Source organism: Artemia franciscana, chromosome 17 (assembly GCF_032884065.1).
Source record: "Artemia franciscana chromosome 17, ASM3288406v1, whole genome shotgun sequence".
NCBI classification, from domain to species: domain Eukaryota; kingdom Metazoa; phylum Arthropoda; class Branchiopoda; order Anostraca; family Artemiidae; genus Artemia; species Artemia franciscana.
Genome location: NC_088879.1, coordinates 5542864 through 5559789, shown reverse-complemented (window position 1 = coordinate 5559789; position 16926 = coordinate 5542864). Strand labels below are relative to the sequence as shown.

The window sequence follows — 16926 nt, the reverse complement described above, 5'->3', positions numbered from 1 at the left end:
CGTAGTTGGAAAATATTAGGAAGACGAGTCTGTGAACCAAGATTAGAATGTTGGAAGCTGTAGTGATGACAGTGGTGAAGCATGGTTCCGAAACCTGGGCGCTTCGAAAGACAAGAGGAGGATTTGTCAGTTCCAGAGGAATTGTTTACGGATAGATTTGGGTACCCGTTAGACTGAGAGTATTTTAAACAGTAAGCTGTACGAAAAATGGGGTTTTATCCTTCTCTGGGCTACAATGAGGGGGGCTTAAATGGCTAAGATACGTCTTGCTAATGACATATCCCCGAAGATTTTCCTTTTTGGCAATCCATGTAGGGATTTGGAGGTCCATGTCTCCAAATGTGGTGGGAAGAGGTTGTAAAAGGGATCCTAAGGAAATTGGAAGTTCTTAGGAGGGGATTTGAATACATTGACAGAAGACGGAAGCTTTGAATGGATGGGGTGAAGAGTGGGTGGATCTTTGGATGGAGGAGTGGGCGCAGCTGTATTGGCTTCAGGTGGCTTAGTGCCATACTGAATTGTTAATAGTAGTTTAATAGTAGATAATTAGATCGTGACGCTGGCAAGTTGACGTTTTCTTCCTATTCGTGAACTATGCAACTTGCTTGTAAAAAAGGTTCATTTTGACATTATTGTAAAATCTCCATTTCTTGGCACTTCAGCCAGGAAGTGCCAAGAAGGGGGGCTAGGGACCAACCATCCTGTGCTTTCGCACACCCTTCCTGTTATCTTCACCAGATTTCTCCAGTTATCCATGTCGATTTGGGTCAGCTCTGGCTGAGCTTACAGAATCACGCCACTGACCCCCGTCCCAAACCAAATAATTGGACTACACTAGTATTCGAACCCTCGCCCCCTTGGAGTAAGGATCCTAAATCCAGCACACCGATCCATTCGGTTAGAAGGATATGCAACTTGCTTGTGCTAGTTATTTTGATGGGTTTCATTAAACTTGATGGATTTTATTTACTTCTAATCTGCGTAAAATGAAGGTTGTTTTGATGTAGGCTACATTTTCTTCCGGGAAAATCATAGGCATTGTCGAAAAACACTTGAGACCTCAGACAGTGTAGATCTTCATGAAGCATAGCGTAAATGTGGATCTTATCCAGTTATTATTGTAAAATGTCAGAGCAAATGTTCTAACGAAATTTACGTTCTCGTATATTAAGCAAGATTAAATTTATGTTTCAGAAGACTATTCTCTATGCAGGATTTTGCATCGGATGTAAATATTCTGTTCAGTATACATTAGCATCATTTCATATAAGGATTTGAAGTACATTTTTAATATGAGTTTCTTCAAGAAGATCACCGCTGATCCAAGTAAAAATATACAGAATAACTCTCAACAAATAAATTCCAGAAGTACTTAATGGCACTAATGTTTCTTTCTTAAGTGGCCCTTATGTAATTTGAAATAATATTGAAAATTCTGTACAGACGTGAAGGCTTAATTCTTTTACACAATATGAGTTTAGAATAAAAATAAACGTTTATTATTATATAAGAAAATTAAAATGCATATCAACAGTCTCAATTAAAATAAATGCATATCCACAGCGTAAAAGAAGAAGTGAAATCAATGAAATAAGCATTTGCTCGAATAAAATACTCCCTTAAAACAAAATATAAATGTGACTAAATTTTCCAAAAGCATCTTTAAACAAATTATAGCACGTACAACATGAATTGCGGCAGTAAAAACCCAAGAGTTTACTTTGTATTTCATAATTTTAAAAATGAGCAAAAAAGTTTAAAAAAAAGACGCCTTTTCCGGATATCAAAATCTAGTTAAAGAGTGTCAAGCGACCATCCTCAACCAAAACTCTATAGCATATTTACCTTCTTTTCAAACGAATCAAACTTATTTGCAAATCTACCTTATTCTAAAATAATTGAACAGTAAACAAGAAGAAAAAAGTTAGAAAAATCCCGTCTTTTCTACTCCTTAAAAACCCAATGAACAAAATCAAGAAATACGCAACCTCTGTTAAACAGCCTGAGAGCCTCTGGATTAATGTAATTGTTTAATATCTACGGGCTCAACACCTCTCGAAATGTCCCATTTTTATAAGTTTCCAATAGTTTGCCTTAGGAGGGCACGGGAAAATTGATTTTCCCTTAAATGTCAGGAACAGGGACAAATTTCAAATTTTTGAGCAATTCTTCCTCAGCTTTCGTTAGCTCACAACGCTGTTAAAAATGAAAAACTCAAATCCACAATAAGAAACTCGAACATCAAAGGAATACAGTTTGAAAAATAAAAAAAGTAAAATCGACAAAAAGAAATATACATATATCTAAGAATTCACAGTAAAGGTTATCTTTAAAATAAACACGATCTATAAAGCAAATCAAACAAAACGTTATACAGAATTGACGATTATTTAAAAAAAAACACAAATTGCTGTTAGCACCGATGCGTCCTTTTTTCCACTGCTAGCAGGGTGTTGGATTATCATAAGAGAGCTGTTTAATGTCTTAATATAAAGCCATGACTGTCTGTAGATAATGGCTGACAGAATAGAAATGGTAGTCATAGCCCATTATGACAGGAGTAGGGAGTAAAAAATATTTTATAGTTGCTCATACAAATTATTAAAAATTTATTAATTTTAGAACTCTTAATCTTACTCCTATTCCTCACCCAGGAGCGGATCCAGGATTTTTTTTTAGAGGGGGGGGGGGTAAAATATTTTACTTCGATAAACTTGCGAACAAAGAAATACCAGCAATTTAAAGGGAACCTCAACAATTATATGCCGTAGGTAGGTCGTGAATTTAATCTAAAATCTACTGAGGGTTAAAGTTCTAATAAATCTGTTGAAATTAAAATGATGTAAAAATACTGATACAAAAAATAGTAAGCTATAGAAACCACCCCGCCATAAAAAATGAAAAGCTGTTTACCCTCAACGAAAAATACGATATTTAATATGGCAATACGATCCCCAAATATATTATATATTATCCCCAAGTCCACCACTATGTAAGGGGGGGCCACCCCCCACCTGGATCCGCCACTGTCGTCACCCCTGTACAAAAACTAACAATAAGCAGTGGTAATGGGTGAAATATTATCCGAAATGTCAGTCTTTGAGGGAAAAAACTAAATAAGTTGTGTCCCTTCCTGAAAACATTTGATATGGTGACCTTGAACAAGGGCGGTTCTTTAAAAAACAACAACAAACAAAGAGGATAATCAACGAAATAAGGAAGTGCCGCAGGTATTGCTTAGAATAGAGAGAGCATAGACACCAATGTTTTTTGTTTTTTTTAATGGACAAGCATTATTTATTGCTGCAACTTTTGTGCATTCTGCGCAAAAGTTGTGCAGTCTTTTGTGCATTGTGTATATGTTTAAAGTCAGAAAACTTAGACAAAAGTGAGCCATTCCTTTGCTTAAAATGTCACATTTTATTTACATTATTTTAATACATATTTATATATAATAAAATACATTTTATTACATATTTTAAATGCATATTTAAATGTCAGCTTTACTCTGCCTACTGCACACACTATTCAAGGCACGCGTTTGTTTCAAATATTTTAAAATTCGAACTATTAAAATATAAACACCATCATAGTACAGTAATTTAAAAACGCAACTCATGTACCGTTCTTCGAAATTTTTTTCCAGCGTCTGAAAAATTAACTGGCAATAAAATAATCTCAGCTTCGTATTTCAGATTAAGTTTACTGTAACTAGTTGTAGGGTTTCCAAATCTCAAAGAAGTTACCATGAAAAATCAATTCAACTTGCATGTTCCCAAGGTCAAACTTGGCTTGCAATATTTTACCTAAATGTGGTTTGGGATTTATAAAGATGAAGTATTCCAAAAATCAGAATTTGCAACTTCAAAATTTCCAGGCATGGTGCCGTTGATTCATTAGCTTCATTAGGGTTGCTTATAAATTAGATTTTAACATTAGGGTTCCTATAAAAATCCTAGCATATAAAAGCCAGATAACAATAATTTTCTTGGTGTGAAAAAAAAAGAAAAAAGGTGGAAATTTACATAATAGATTGATTTACAAATTCTAAGTTTTGCTTATAGGCCCAAACATCCGAAACAATTTTTAAGCATTGAATTCCAAATTCAAGTATGACTATAGATTAGCGATATAGGACCGTATTAAGATTGAAAGATGGATCAACCCTGGAAGATAGTTTACAACAGTTCAAATCAAAGTATGCAGAAGACCTCAGAGTAATAAAGAAATAACTGGAAAGTCAGAAAAAAAGAAAACTGAACATAAAAAAGTCTGAGATTGCAAGCAAGGTGATGTAACGAATAAAACATAAAAAAGCTTGTTCTGTATGCATACATATGGGGGGGGGGTCTGCCTTGACATTGAAGTCCTACTAATTTCAACCAAATAAAGTAGCGGTTGTAGTTTAGAGAAAACTTTTTCACTGAAATTGCGGTAAATATTTTTTATCTTTTAAAATAGTTTGAATTTTATCGTAAACTCATTCAAACTTCTCACTTTGCTTTGCTAGTGAACTGGTTTCATTCAGCTTTGCGCGGTTTCATTCAGCTTCGTACGGTTTCATTCAGCTTTGCGCGGTTTCATTATTTCATTCAACTCTCCTCACGTCAAATCATTTTTGATATCTGCTTCTATCCCACCTCATCAGTAAACCTGGAGAAGAGCTCAAAACGTCTCTCATAGATAGTATAGACCAAATAAATGACCCCCCTCCCCGCTGCTAATCTCCCCAGAATTACAAAATATATAAAAAGCGCACGATTTTGCATATTTGAAAAAAAAATTAAGTTTTTCAAGCAAATCATTATAAACTATATCATAATCATAAAATAGTAAATAAAACCCTATTCAGGACTCAACTTCTCTAGAAAAAAACTTCCAAGCTCGCCCTGCTTGGGAAGGATCTGTAAGTGACCTTATTTCTCTCGGAATACAAATCAAACTTGCATGCAGTTTATGCAAAACGTATGCCCCTATTTTTTGCGTTTAATTACACATATTAAAGGTCACTTATATTTCATAATTATAATATTTCATAATCATATATTCTTATATTTATACAATAATCATATATACTTATATTTCATGTTTCCTTATCAAGCATTTTTGTCCAGTTTAGGAATCGAATGTAAGACCAGAGATTTCCTCAACGGAATGGTGCCTTATACGACTGAGACAACAAGGAACTGATGTTATTATGTTCCAGGAAATAGATTCTATGAAACAAACTTGCATGCAGTTTGTACCAAATCTATGCCCCAATTTTTACGTTTAATTTTACATATTAAAGGTCGCTTATATTTCATTTGTTAAATGGCTACGATCCCCATATTTTCTAAATAATTATCTATTGCATATGCCAATTGTAAAAAAAAATAGTTCTGATTGCAGACATAACTTTGCAGCACATAGAATCTTCAAAAATAGCAGTATCTTCATATAGACAAAAAAAGAATGCAACTTAGAATTTCCAACTATAAGGACCCAGTCTTAATTAGGCTGAAAAGTATTTGCCTTGGGAACTTAACATATCTAAGAAGAACACCGTCAATATAAGCTAAAAATTTACGCATCCTCAATATCAATGGATCGGTCATTTGGCGTTTCAGAGAAACCAACAGGCAGTCTGCAAATTGCCTCAAAATCACAGTTGTTACCAATATCATTATATCCATTTAAAAATTCTTTTATTTTGCACATTTCACTTTCACAAAAGGGCAATTTAACTACTTTTTCTTGGATGTAAACTGCCACCTTCTCCTCTTCGCCACAATTATAAAGTACAAACGCAATATTTGATGCAAAGCTGTCAATAATTGAAGTCCGCCACAGTCTATTCTTTTGTGTTGAATAATTGTCATATCTTAAAGGAGTGGAATCTTTGAAGAGACCCAAACGGGCTAAAAATTTTAGCACAGTCCCAGAATGTGTAAAGTAAAAATGTCCGATTGTGTTATTTTGGGATGAACCCTTTAAAACACTAATTACATCCTTAATCATAGGACACCCTTGTTGGTAATTAATATCATGTCCATAACCACTATCATAATAATATTTTAAATCTTCACGATACTCTATGATTGCCAAGTCCTTTGGGGTAAAAACACTGCACCAAGGTGAATGTACGGTGGGGCGCCAAGCTTCGTCAAAGGCGCACATCAAATAAACGATGTCAACCTCACTTTGTGTCAATGTGCGATTAAATCCAAGCCTGACTGATATAATATGACGTAAATTTGACATTTCTGGGCCGGTTTCGAACATTTTTACATGAAATAAAGCGTCGAAATTTTTATGCACTTCATAGCGCCATTTCTGACACTTCTTATAAAATCTCAACAAGGGATCAGGAGTAACAGGAGGACGGAACCAGACTTGATGGTGCTCATCTTCAAAAATACCTTTCACAAAAGCCACTGCACTTGCTTCAGTCCTTTGCGACTCAGTATACGCAAAAACATAGCTTTCATTATTATATGACTCAAACAACGCTGGGAATCTAGATTTAAATCGCCTTCCAATGCTCTCAAGCTCTGTATAACCTTCATCAACTAAGAACTTTGCTTCTTGATCAGATGCAGTCAGCCTCCATCTGTGAAGGAGTTCAATATCATATTTGCACAACTCGCCTTGCCCATTACCATGATTCTCCAAAATCTGATCTCGTAATAGTGGTAAGTGGTCCCTCATTCTTCGAAGATATTTGACACCAGGATTTCTTGTCCCATGACGTGCAAGAAACCAAATATTTTTAGGACTACAGTTTGTCTCAGTTTCATTTGAATTATTCGGCCGAAATTTATTGTTCATATATGCTGTTTTACTCCCATAGTAAGGGTATGTGTCACTACTATGAAAAAAGCAATGTTCAATTGGTGTATATGCCACACAATAAGAAGACAACACTAAAAATGTGACAGATCTTGATGCCCAATAAGAGAACCCCAGAAGCTCCATCTGAAACACAATAAAATAAGCTTCAAAAGTTTGCTTTACTATTTGTTGTTGAAAACAGCCTTTAAAACAAAGGTTTTCCTCAAGGGCACCCACATAACTTTTCCAGGTTTTGGGGTGGAAATTTTTTTTACAGATCGAGTGGACGTTAGAAAAGAGGTTATTTTTGCCAAAAAAAAATTTTTTAAGTATTATAAACTTTCATACTTTTTTTGGTATTTCAAGGAGGTTGAGGAAGGGCTGATGCCTCCTATGGGTGCAAAAGAATGTTTCCTTGCTGCAATATTAACTTATGTCTGAATTTCATCAATTTTATTTTCTCAAGTAAGTTTGTGAAACTGTGGTTCCATTAGTGATTTTTTCTTCTCCTTGGACCTATAATGAGGTGTAGAGATGTTTGTAAAACTTTTTCGATTTTCAAATAAGCCAATTCTAAAACTTTAGGCCTTAAACTACGTCCCAGTTTCAGAAGTGAACATAGTTACATTTGGAATAACTCTAAAACTTTGAATCTAGATCTTCTAGTAAAAGCAGTTGGAAGACTAGAAATTAGAATCTTGTCAAGCGTTTTTCCTTTTACAAAAGGCAACCCCAATCTTACCATTATTAAAGCATAACATTTCTCTTAATTGATTTTAAAATGCGTTTGATACAGTTTCAATCCGAAGGTTCTATTTTGTGACTGATGGCATGTTTTGCTACCTTGCTCAAATTATTTGACATCGCCACTTATGCATATAATAATAAAAAAAAAACAGTTTCCTGATGGAAGTAAAAACGAACAACAATTATCGCTCTGCAGTTTACACAGCGAAACTAGCAAGAATTTCACGATATTCCCTTATATTAGTCAAAATTCCGAAACACTAGTATTTTACTGAAAACTCAACTTGCTTGATTTTTTTCAGAATCTAAACTGTGCATTAAAAGTTATCAATATCATGACTTGTGAAAGACTATTCAGAGCCTTATAACTTGGTCTTCTATTTTCGGAGGATTACTTAAGGACCTTTCATTTCTAAAAAGAGCATCTTGTTTATTTGTGTGTGTATGGGCTTTCCGTTTTTGATCAAACACCAGTTTTTTTCTAAATTCTACAAATACAGGGAAATGTGACAAACCCCACACACAGAAAGCAGGATTTTCTTTAGGACGAAAAAAGTTCAGTTATGAGCAGAAAAGTTTAAAACTTAAACTTTGCTCTTTGCTTCAAAAATAAAAATTTTGCTTCAAGAGTTTTTGAAAATTAATTTTTATTCATTTCAGTTTATTTAAAAATACGCAATAAAATTTACAAAAAGGTCTTTGTCCAACTTAAGTGATGAAACTAAAAAAGTCAAAAGGAGTTTTTATTTAAAAAACGGGCATTTAATGCAGGTTTTCATTTCTATCTAGGAATTAAACGAAATAGGTGCAACTTTGTCACATAGTTAAGAGTCCAAAGGGGTATATTATGACCAATGCCTTTCAGAAGCTGCTGATTAAAGCCCAAATATTTATAAAATATTCTCCTTTAGAACAACTTATTTTTTATGTCACATATAAGGACCATTTACTTAGTGTATTGTATAAGAAAAACTTGTTAAAAAAAAGCACCACTTATATTTGCTTGCGTTCTTAAATTTGTAATACAGACTCTCATCAAAACTATAAACAACCAATTATTCCAATAAAAGCTTAATTTTACTCTTTAGGGCTATGAGATAGATGCTCTATGAGGTGAATGCAAATCATATAGGGAGGGGAAGGAAAACCATCACAGAGGAAAGAAAAACACGGTTTCTAAAAAAAAAGAAAAAAAAATACAATCCCTGAACATCTCTGAAGGTTGTACTCACCTAGTTCAACTGTTTTTTTTATAATAATAATAAAAAATGTACGAAAAGCGATTTGCTTAACCTTGACCCTCCAACAAAGCAGCATACTTAGAATGATAATAATTGTTAATCATTTATGAAAGAAAAATCTTCAGGCTTAACTGTTGAGATTGGTGGTGGTAATAATTATTATATTCAAACATAGCATTAATTTGCAAATCGTAATGTTTATTTCTTAGCTATCTCTTTACGGAATTTTACGATATAATACCCCCTCCCCTAAAAATGCATCTTTGTACACATATGTTAATGCTAACACATGGGGAAGTCATGAAACTGAAAAATATACAAAAAACATAAAGATTGGACAAGTTCACCAAAGTTTAGTACCCTTTCGAGGGGACAGGAGTGGTAACAGGAACTTCAAGAGGCTCAAAGATGGCTGAGAAAAATTGCCTAGAATGCGCATAGGAAGACAAATTATAAGAAAGAATTTAGCTATCTTAGAATTTTTCACTCACAGACAAGTTGGCCCTATTCGGCCAAAATTTTTGTTTCATGTAAGAAAAAAGCTGTGGCAGTATTCCTTTTGTGACTTAGAAAGTGCAATAATATTTTTAGTTTCCATCTAAATTAGTACCATCAAGATCATCTATAATCTCTGATTTAGTGCAGATACCTCTGGGAAAAAAGAGGAGACACAACTTATGTGCTACTGATGCATTGCTGTCAACTGGGGTGGGGTAGGTATGTTCTCCCTAGTTCTTTTGTGCACTTGTGTTTTACCTACCTTGAAAAAATATGTTTTTTGGGGTATTTTCACAGAAAAATTACCCTTTTTTGCATTTTCATGAAAAATTGAAAAAAAAAATCCCCCTCCCCAGATTTTGAAAAATACATTTTGCCGCACCGCTAAAATTTCGCGAATTGATTCCACTTTGCACATGCTATATGGTATTTTCCTTAATTTTTAAGATGGGGAACTATAAACCTCTAAGCAAGCATTTTAAACCATAAAAAATCAATAGGCTATCTTAGAAAATGCATCATGAGATCAAGAATCCAGGGGTCCAGAAAGAACAGGCATGCTCAGCTTGCCAAAAGAAAGGTAAATATAAAGAGGGTGGGTCCTAGGGCGCTTAAATCCATAAAAATTATAATTTAAGGAGAGAAATACACTGACTTTTTTTTACAATACCAGAGCTACAACTTGAGGTAATTTGAAATAAGATATAATACTTCTCTGAAATAAAACTGTCAAGGCAACTCTTATTACATAGTGACACACAAGAAAACATTGCAAATGATTCCCAACGCCAAAAGCTCTTAGCTTCTACAAAACCCCCATGTAGAAAATATAGATAAAAGCCTTCACAATATAGAAGGTAAAAAACCAAACATCACAACCCTGAGACAGAATCTTTGTGCATCTCTGAGCCTACACAACCAGGTAATCTAAAGTTGAATTCTATCTCCTAAAAAGCATTTGCAGATTTATTTGATTGTAGGGATTTATAAATTTGCTAGAAGATTCTTTAAAAGAGCTTTTTCATATAGAAGAAAAGGATTAATGGGTTTAAATGAGTCAGTATAAGTAGGACTAGTCTTTTGGTTTTGGAATACGCACAATATGGATTTTTTCTGGCATTAATGCAGCCCATTCTAATCGGGATCATGATAGATGGGAGCATTACGCTCTTACTTAACTGTTGGGGACTCATTTAGTTTGTCTTGAGCTATGACAACCACACAGATACTGGAAAAAGGACTCACCTCAAGATGGAATGATACTTGACATGTCCATTAGGAAATAATCAAGAGAGGAAAATTGCTGTGGACCCTGGTGACATTTTGATAATTATTTTTAACGAAGTGAAGAGATTTCTCTGGATAAGACCATAGATAAAAGAAGATGTTACACCTCCTCTCACCAAGAGCAATAATGACCTGCATCTTGTAACACACTAACACAGTATAAGTTTAACTGTTTTTACATAATTTATGATCGAAATATATTTTATGAATTCTTTTTTAATTCTGAATATAAAATTGAAAATAAATAGGATTTAGTATAAAACATAAGGCAAAATTCACTCTATAATAAGCCTATGATGAAAAAAATTATTTGGACAAGAGAACAATGGGAACACTGCATACAGGTCTTTGTTTCCAATATTCAGGCCCTGCTTTACCCAATAAGCTACCCAGAGTCTAAATTTAGCTAGATTTGACAAACTTAGCATGCTTAGCAAATTTAAGATTCTTTCAAAATAATTTCAAAAGTCTCCCACATAGATTCCTGCTAACATTTCTTAGAATAATACACTAGATGTATTAATTATATGCTCACTTTGTAAATCAAACTTAAAATATTATTCTTTAATACATTTGATATTTAAATAACAAACAAAACCATTTATAAAGCATGTAGAATGACCTGTGTTTTTAAATGAATAATTGGCTAGGTCAGAGGGGATGTAACAGATCGAAAATGGAACAAAACTTTAATATAGAGCATCCAAAAAGCCATTTTATTCTATTGAAAGCTACTTTTCCATTTTGGCTGCTATTAGAATTTAGCTGACCACCAAAAAAGTGGTTTTCTACTATATTGTAGCCACTCCATGGGCATTACCCATGCACTATAATAGAGCAATTAGTATTGTATTAGTAACAAAACAGACAACGAATATTTATATTTGCATATTTTTGTCAACAGGGAAAGACCAACTGAATACCCAGGTTTTACAAGAATTTCAAGCTACATCCCAATTGGAACCATTTTTAGACTTCTAAAAATGAAATTCTGAATGTTTAAATAGAACTGCTTTGTTTTGAGCTGTTTTATATTAATCTAGAAATAAGTTATTTCTAGAAACAAGAAAAAAGAACTGATTCATTTTTGGCTTTTTTATATTAATCTAGCTATGTTTTGTATTAATCTAGCTATGTCTTATTTTAATCTAGAAATATATTATTTCTAGAAACAAGATAATAGAACTGATTCGTTTTTGGCTGTTTTATATTAATCTAGCTATGTTTCATATTAATCTAGAAATATATTATTTTTTAGAAACAAGATAATAGAACTGCTTTGTTTTTGGTTGTTTTATATTAATCTAGCTATGTTTTATACTAATCTAGAAATATATTTATTTCTAGAAACAAGACAATAGAACTGCTTCGTTTTTACCTGTTTTATATTAATCTAGCTATGTTTTGTATTAATCTAGCTATTTTGTATATTAATCTAGAAATATATTATTTCAAGAAACAAGATAATAGAATTACTTCATTTTTGACTGTTTTATATTAATCTAGAAATATATAATTTCTAGAAATAAGATAAAAGAACTGCTTTGTTTTTGGTTGTTTTATATTAATCTAGCTATGTTTTATACTAATCTAGAAATATATTTATTTCTAGAAACAAGACAATAGAACTGCTTCGTTTTTACTTGTTTTATATTAATCTAGCTATGTTTTGTATTAATCTAGCTATTTTGTATATTAATCTAGAAATATATTATTTCAAGAAACAAGATAATAGAATTACTTCATTTTTGACTGTTTTATATTAATCTAGAAATATATTATTTCTAGAAACAAGATAATAGAACTGCTTTGTTTTTGGTTGTTTTATATTAATCTAGCTTTGTTTTATACTAATCTAGAAATATATTTATTTCTAGAAACAAGATAATAGAACTGCTTCGGTTTTACCTGTTTTATATTAATCTAGCTATGTTTTGTATTAATCTAGCTATTTTGTATATTAATCTAGAAATATATTATTTCAAGAAACAAGATAATAGAATTACTTCATTTTTGACTGTTTTATATTAACCTAGAAATATATTATTTCTAGAAACAAGATATTAGAACTGCTTCGTTTTTGGCTGTTTTACATTAATCTAGCAATGTTTAATTTTATTAATCTAGCTATTTTTTTATATTAATCTAGAAATATATTATTTCTAGAAACAAGATAATAGAATCGCTTCAAGTTCAAGTTCTATTTAAATTCATAAAATAACAATAACAAAAACAATATCCCAAAGGGCTCAATGGCCTGTTGTTTGGGAAACTGCATACAATAAATAAAGAATCATAAAACTTGTCATAAACATACTAGTCAACATCTAAATATAAATATGTAAGGAAAAAAAAATTAAATCATCAGCAGTCCCCACAAAACAGCAACCCTCACATCACCCAACAATAAAATACAAATTAAAATTCTTGCGTCATCAAGGATACAACACCAACAAAACAACAACCCAAAAAAAAAAAAATAAACCATAAGAAACATTTAATAAGAAACTTTTCATCTGTCTCTTAAAGGAGCCAAATGTTCGTGACTGCTGGATCTCAGCAGGAACCAAGTTCCAAGCACACCCCACAGTCACAGCCAGGCCAAAGTCTGAACAAAGTCTTTGTTTTTGGCTGTTTTATATTAATCTAGAAATATATTATTTCTAGAAACAAGGTATTAGAACTGCTTCATTTTTGGCTGTTTTATATTAATCTGGCTATGTTTTGTATCCAATTCCATGATGCAGGATAAAAGCTGAATATTTTATACAGTTCAAAATACAATGTCACTCTCACTTTGTGTGAAAACTTGAGCAACATCAAGTCCAACCAAGCATCATAGAGATCTGACAATAAAAATGATAAGCAGTATCGTTTCTCTTCCTACTGTAAGCCTACTTCTTACTTAGCTTGTAGTACTAATTTGCCTGCCAGTACAAATATCATCATGAATTACACAGAGCACAATTCCCTCATATTGTTCAAGGCTTTTTAAACAATTAAACATGAGCTTTCTGATTAAACATGAAAAAACACAACAAATTACTTCTATAAGCAGGGTCATAGGTAGGGCCATCTAACCCAAATGCCCCCTTAAATTTTTGCTCCCATTTACCTTTGTATATAGCCCAGATTATATATTTCCCAAGTGATTCCTGATTGTGTCATAGTTGATTCAATTATGAGCATATGGGTTCAAACAAGATGATGCATAGGAAATATATAATTTGGGTTATATTTTGGTACATTAGGAGGAGAGGAGTATAATGTACTTCCTCATCAGACTTCAGATTTGAGTATAATCATTTAATGGAGAGCCACTATCTATAAATAAAGCACATAAGCAAAAAACAAAACAAGCAAGCAAAAACAGCAGTATATTTCATGTTACTTCTCATTTAGAAATGGTTTGGATCATGGGTAAGCTGGCTGGCAGTGGTTGTGATCTTTGCAGTCTATACTCAGGTTTATATGAACAGGTGGTTTGGAAAGTCTATCAGAGTGTATGATTCTTCCCTCAGGTGATGGGGCTTGTGCTCTAGTTACAGAGGGTGAGGTACTTATCTGTTACAGTGCTGACACTCAAGAAGTGAAGCTACATTAGTCCTATTAGAATATACCTAAGTATGATGAAAATATAATACTTTAAAAACATATTTGGGCAATATATTTGCACATTAGAGGGATGGGGTAAAGTATAGTGGGTGCAAAATGTGTTAGGTTCAATTATTCAGCATATTACAAAGTAAGAAATGATTTCTAACTTCATGCTGTCCAAATACTTTATCAACAATCCCCCCCCCTAATGCACAAATATATAGCCCAAATTCTATATTTCCTATCTATTCTGTCACTTGTCTTTGTCTCATACTAAGCTGAAAGAAACTATCAAAAGAAACCAGTTCTACAGTGTTCAGGTGGATGAAGAACTAGAGTGCTGGTGCTGTAACAGACAAGTAGTGGGGGTGTTCCTGTGCGGAGCTCACCTATTTGACTCAATATTTCCCTTTCTTCCTCTCTCATACAATTTGGTAATTCGCTCTTGTTGTTACTGCTATACATTCTGGCACTAGAACAGGCATTATCCCATTATCATCTATTGCTTCTCCATTTGGACATATGTCTTGTACTGGATACTGGTTAGAATAGCTGGCCTTAATATGTTGGCATTAGTGCTGACTTACTCATGAATAGATCTAACCTGGGATGTAGGTGGCACCTGTTTTTATGAAGCGAGCTGCTGTTTTCTATACATTCTGTGTATGAGCACTTTGGCTACTTGTTCTTCTTTTCTACTACACTTTACACCATGTACTACTCTCATCAAATTTCATACACAGTTTCTCTCCTGGGCAAAATTCTTTTAGCTCCCTGGCATTCCTGTTATGAATGCTCTGTTGTCTAAATTGGGCTTTCTTGAAAACATACTATGTGATTATTTTTGGCTATGATTATATGTGACTTATGTGATTATATGTGTGTATATGCGATTATTTATTATTATTTAGTTGTGATGGCACTGCTGGGATCATTGACTATGTTTTTCTGCTTATAATCAGCTAGGTTGGTGGATATGCTCTATCAATAGGAGTACTTTGGTACTCTAATAATGTAATGTATGGATCTGTTTGTCTTTTGAAGCTTTTGTCACTATTAATTTTGTAATCTGGACTGCCTCTTTACTCATTACATTAAATTCTGTGTCCAGCAAGATAAGGTAGTGGTGAGCCTCCTGTGAAACATCTTGCTGGTGGTGTAACCTAACTATGGTCTCATCCTAATTGATTGGGAGTATTAGGGGACTTAATCCACCATGGTTGTTATACTAGGTTTCAGTAGAAACTCAAAACTACTCCAAGCTGAATTTTGGCCTATTTTCAGATGCAAATTGGTCTAGTGAATCATATCTTGCAAAATGCATTTTTAATTTTGAGATCATTTGCTGTGAATTTGAAACAGCTATCTTATCCACTTCAAAAAATCAACTATAATAGTCAATGATGATGAGTTATTCATTGGTATTGAGTATAAAAACAGTCTATCAACAGCCACATGTTAGAATAGATATGAGCAAACTTCTGAGGACATTAGAGGCTCCTTCTGTTGATTCATCTGATGTCTGGCATATATTTCACATCTAGACAACATTCTTTATGATGCTATGCCAAAGTTCTGAGCTATCAGCTCTGTCTTTGGGCATTAAGGTACAGTCAAGCTGTAATCAAAATGTATTAACTATAGTTATTCTGTACATTGTGAAGTAATTTTTTTTTGTAACATGTTTCAGTAAATGTATCATAGTTCATAGGCCTATTACCAAAAAAGTGAACATACCTTTTTATGCTCTTTAAAAATATAATAATTGCTTCTTTTGCAAATTCAAATTTAAGCACTTTTTGACCCAGCCCAATCTCACTTAACCTAACTATAAATAATTTTGGCACTGAGAAAATGTAGCATTATTTCATCAAAAATGACCAAGAAAACATAGTTTTATTTTCTTAAAAACAACTGACAACTCATACTTTAATCGAAAATTTGTCATTTTCAAGAGCTCAAAAAGTGCTTAAAATTGAGCTTTGCGATAGAAACAATTATTATATTCATAAAGAGCATAAAAAGCATCAAGTGGTACATTCACTTTATTGGTAAGTCAATAATATGAACTGTGATACAGTTACCCATGTTTCTTTCTCAAAAGCCCTGATTCTACACTAATCCTGTAGAAATAATTCTGATTTTCTATTCAAAACACTGGGCCTATGCTAAACTTGTATTCAAGATAGGCTATGGTGCAGTTGTAACAGTAGAATAGCCTATTGGAAATGTAAAAACAAAAAGCCAATAGGCTATAATAAAATTCAATCAGATTCAATGTGGAATTTTAAAGTGCATTCGAACTGTAAAGTAATTTCTTTTACTAGTTCTGCTAAATTTACTCCATCAGCCTCTGAAAAATGTTTGACTTATTCGACTAGAAATTTTTCTATACAGAGTTGCCTGCATTGCCCGCACCGAACCAAATGAATCGAATTTCATAATGCTCATAAGCCTAAAACGCCAAGCTACGCCACATCACAGACAAAAAGTATACAATTCAGATGTATAAGTGCCCTATCTTATAATGTTTAAAAAGGGCCGGGTGCCTTTTGGCTGTTTATTAGACATTAATATGCGCTAGAAGTCTGAGAAAGTGAAGATAGGCAAGCACAAGCACCTAATTGATTGGTACCATAACATTGTTTGAGTTGCCCCTGGTCCCCACTGCTGCGTCAATCCCGATATGATTAATATCTAGCGGAATTAGACATACGACTGAATCGGATGGAGGTTCACAAAG

General features: G+C 33.2%; 1 protein-coding gene across 2 annotated transcripts; it reads right to left on the bottom strand.

Moving 5' to 3' along the window:
* Nucleotides 1–1476: 1476 nt before the first annotated feature.
* On the bottom strand, nucleotides 1477–16590 carry LOC136037734 (multiple inositol polyphosphate phosphatase 1-like). 2 transcript variants are annotated; one of them, XM_065720509.1, is made up of 2 exons: nucleotides 16508–16590; nucleotides 1477–6957 (listed from the first exon to the last, which is right to left on the bottom strand). In XM_065720509.1, exon 2 carries the CDS (start codon nucleotides 6955–6957, stop codon nucleotides 5566–5568), a length of 1392 nt encoding a protein of 463 aa, XP_065576581.1. In that variant the 5' UTR covers nucleotides 16508–16590; the 3' UTR covers nucleotides 1477–5565. The 2 variants fall into 2 exon arrangements, with proteins under 2 accessions (XP_065576581.1, XP_065576582.1); XM_065720510.1 differs by having other exon boundaries at nucleotides 16488–16540.
* Nucleotides 16591–16926: the final 336 nt, after the last annotated feature.

Bases quoted from the DNA above. Each gene is read 5' to 3' on its own strand.
- LOC136037734 (XM_065720509.1), bottom strand. From the start codon at position 6,957: ATGGAGCTTCTGGGGTTCTCTTATTGGGCATCAAGATCTGTCACATTT.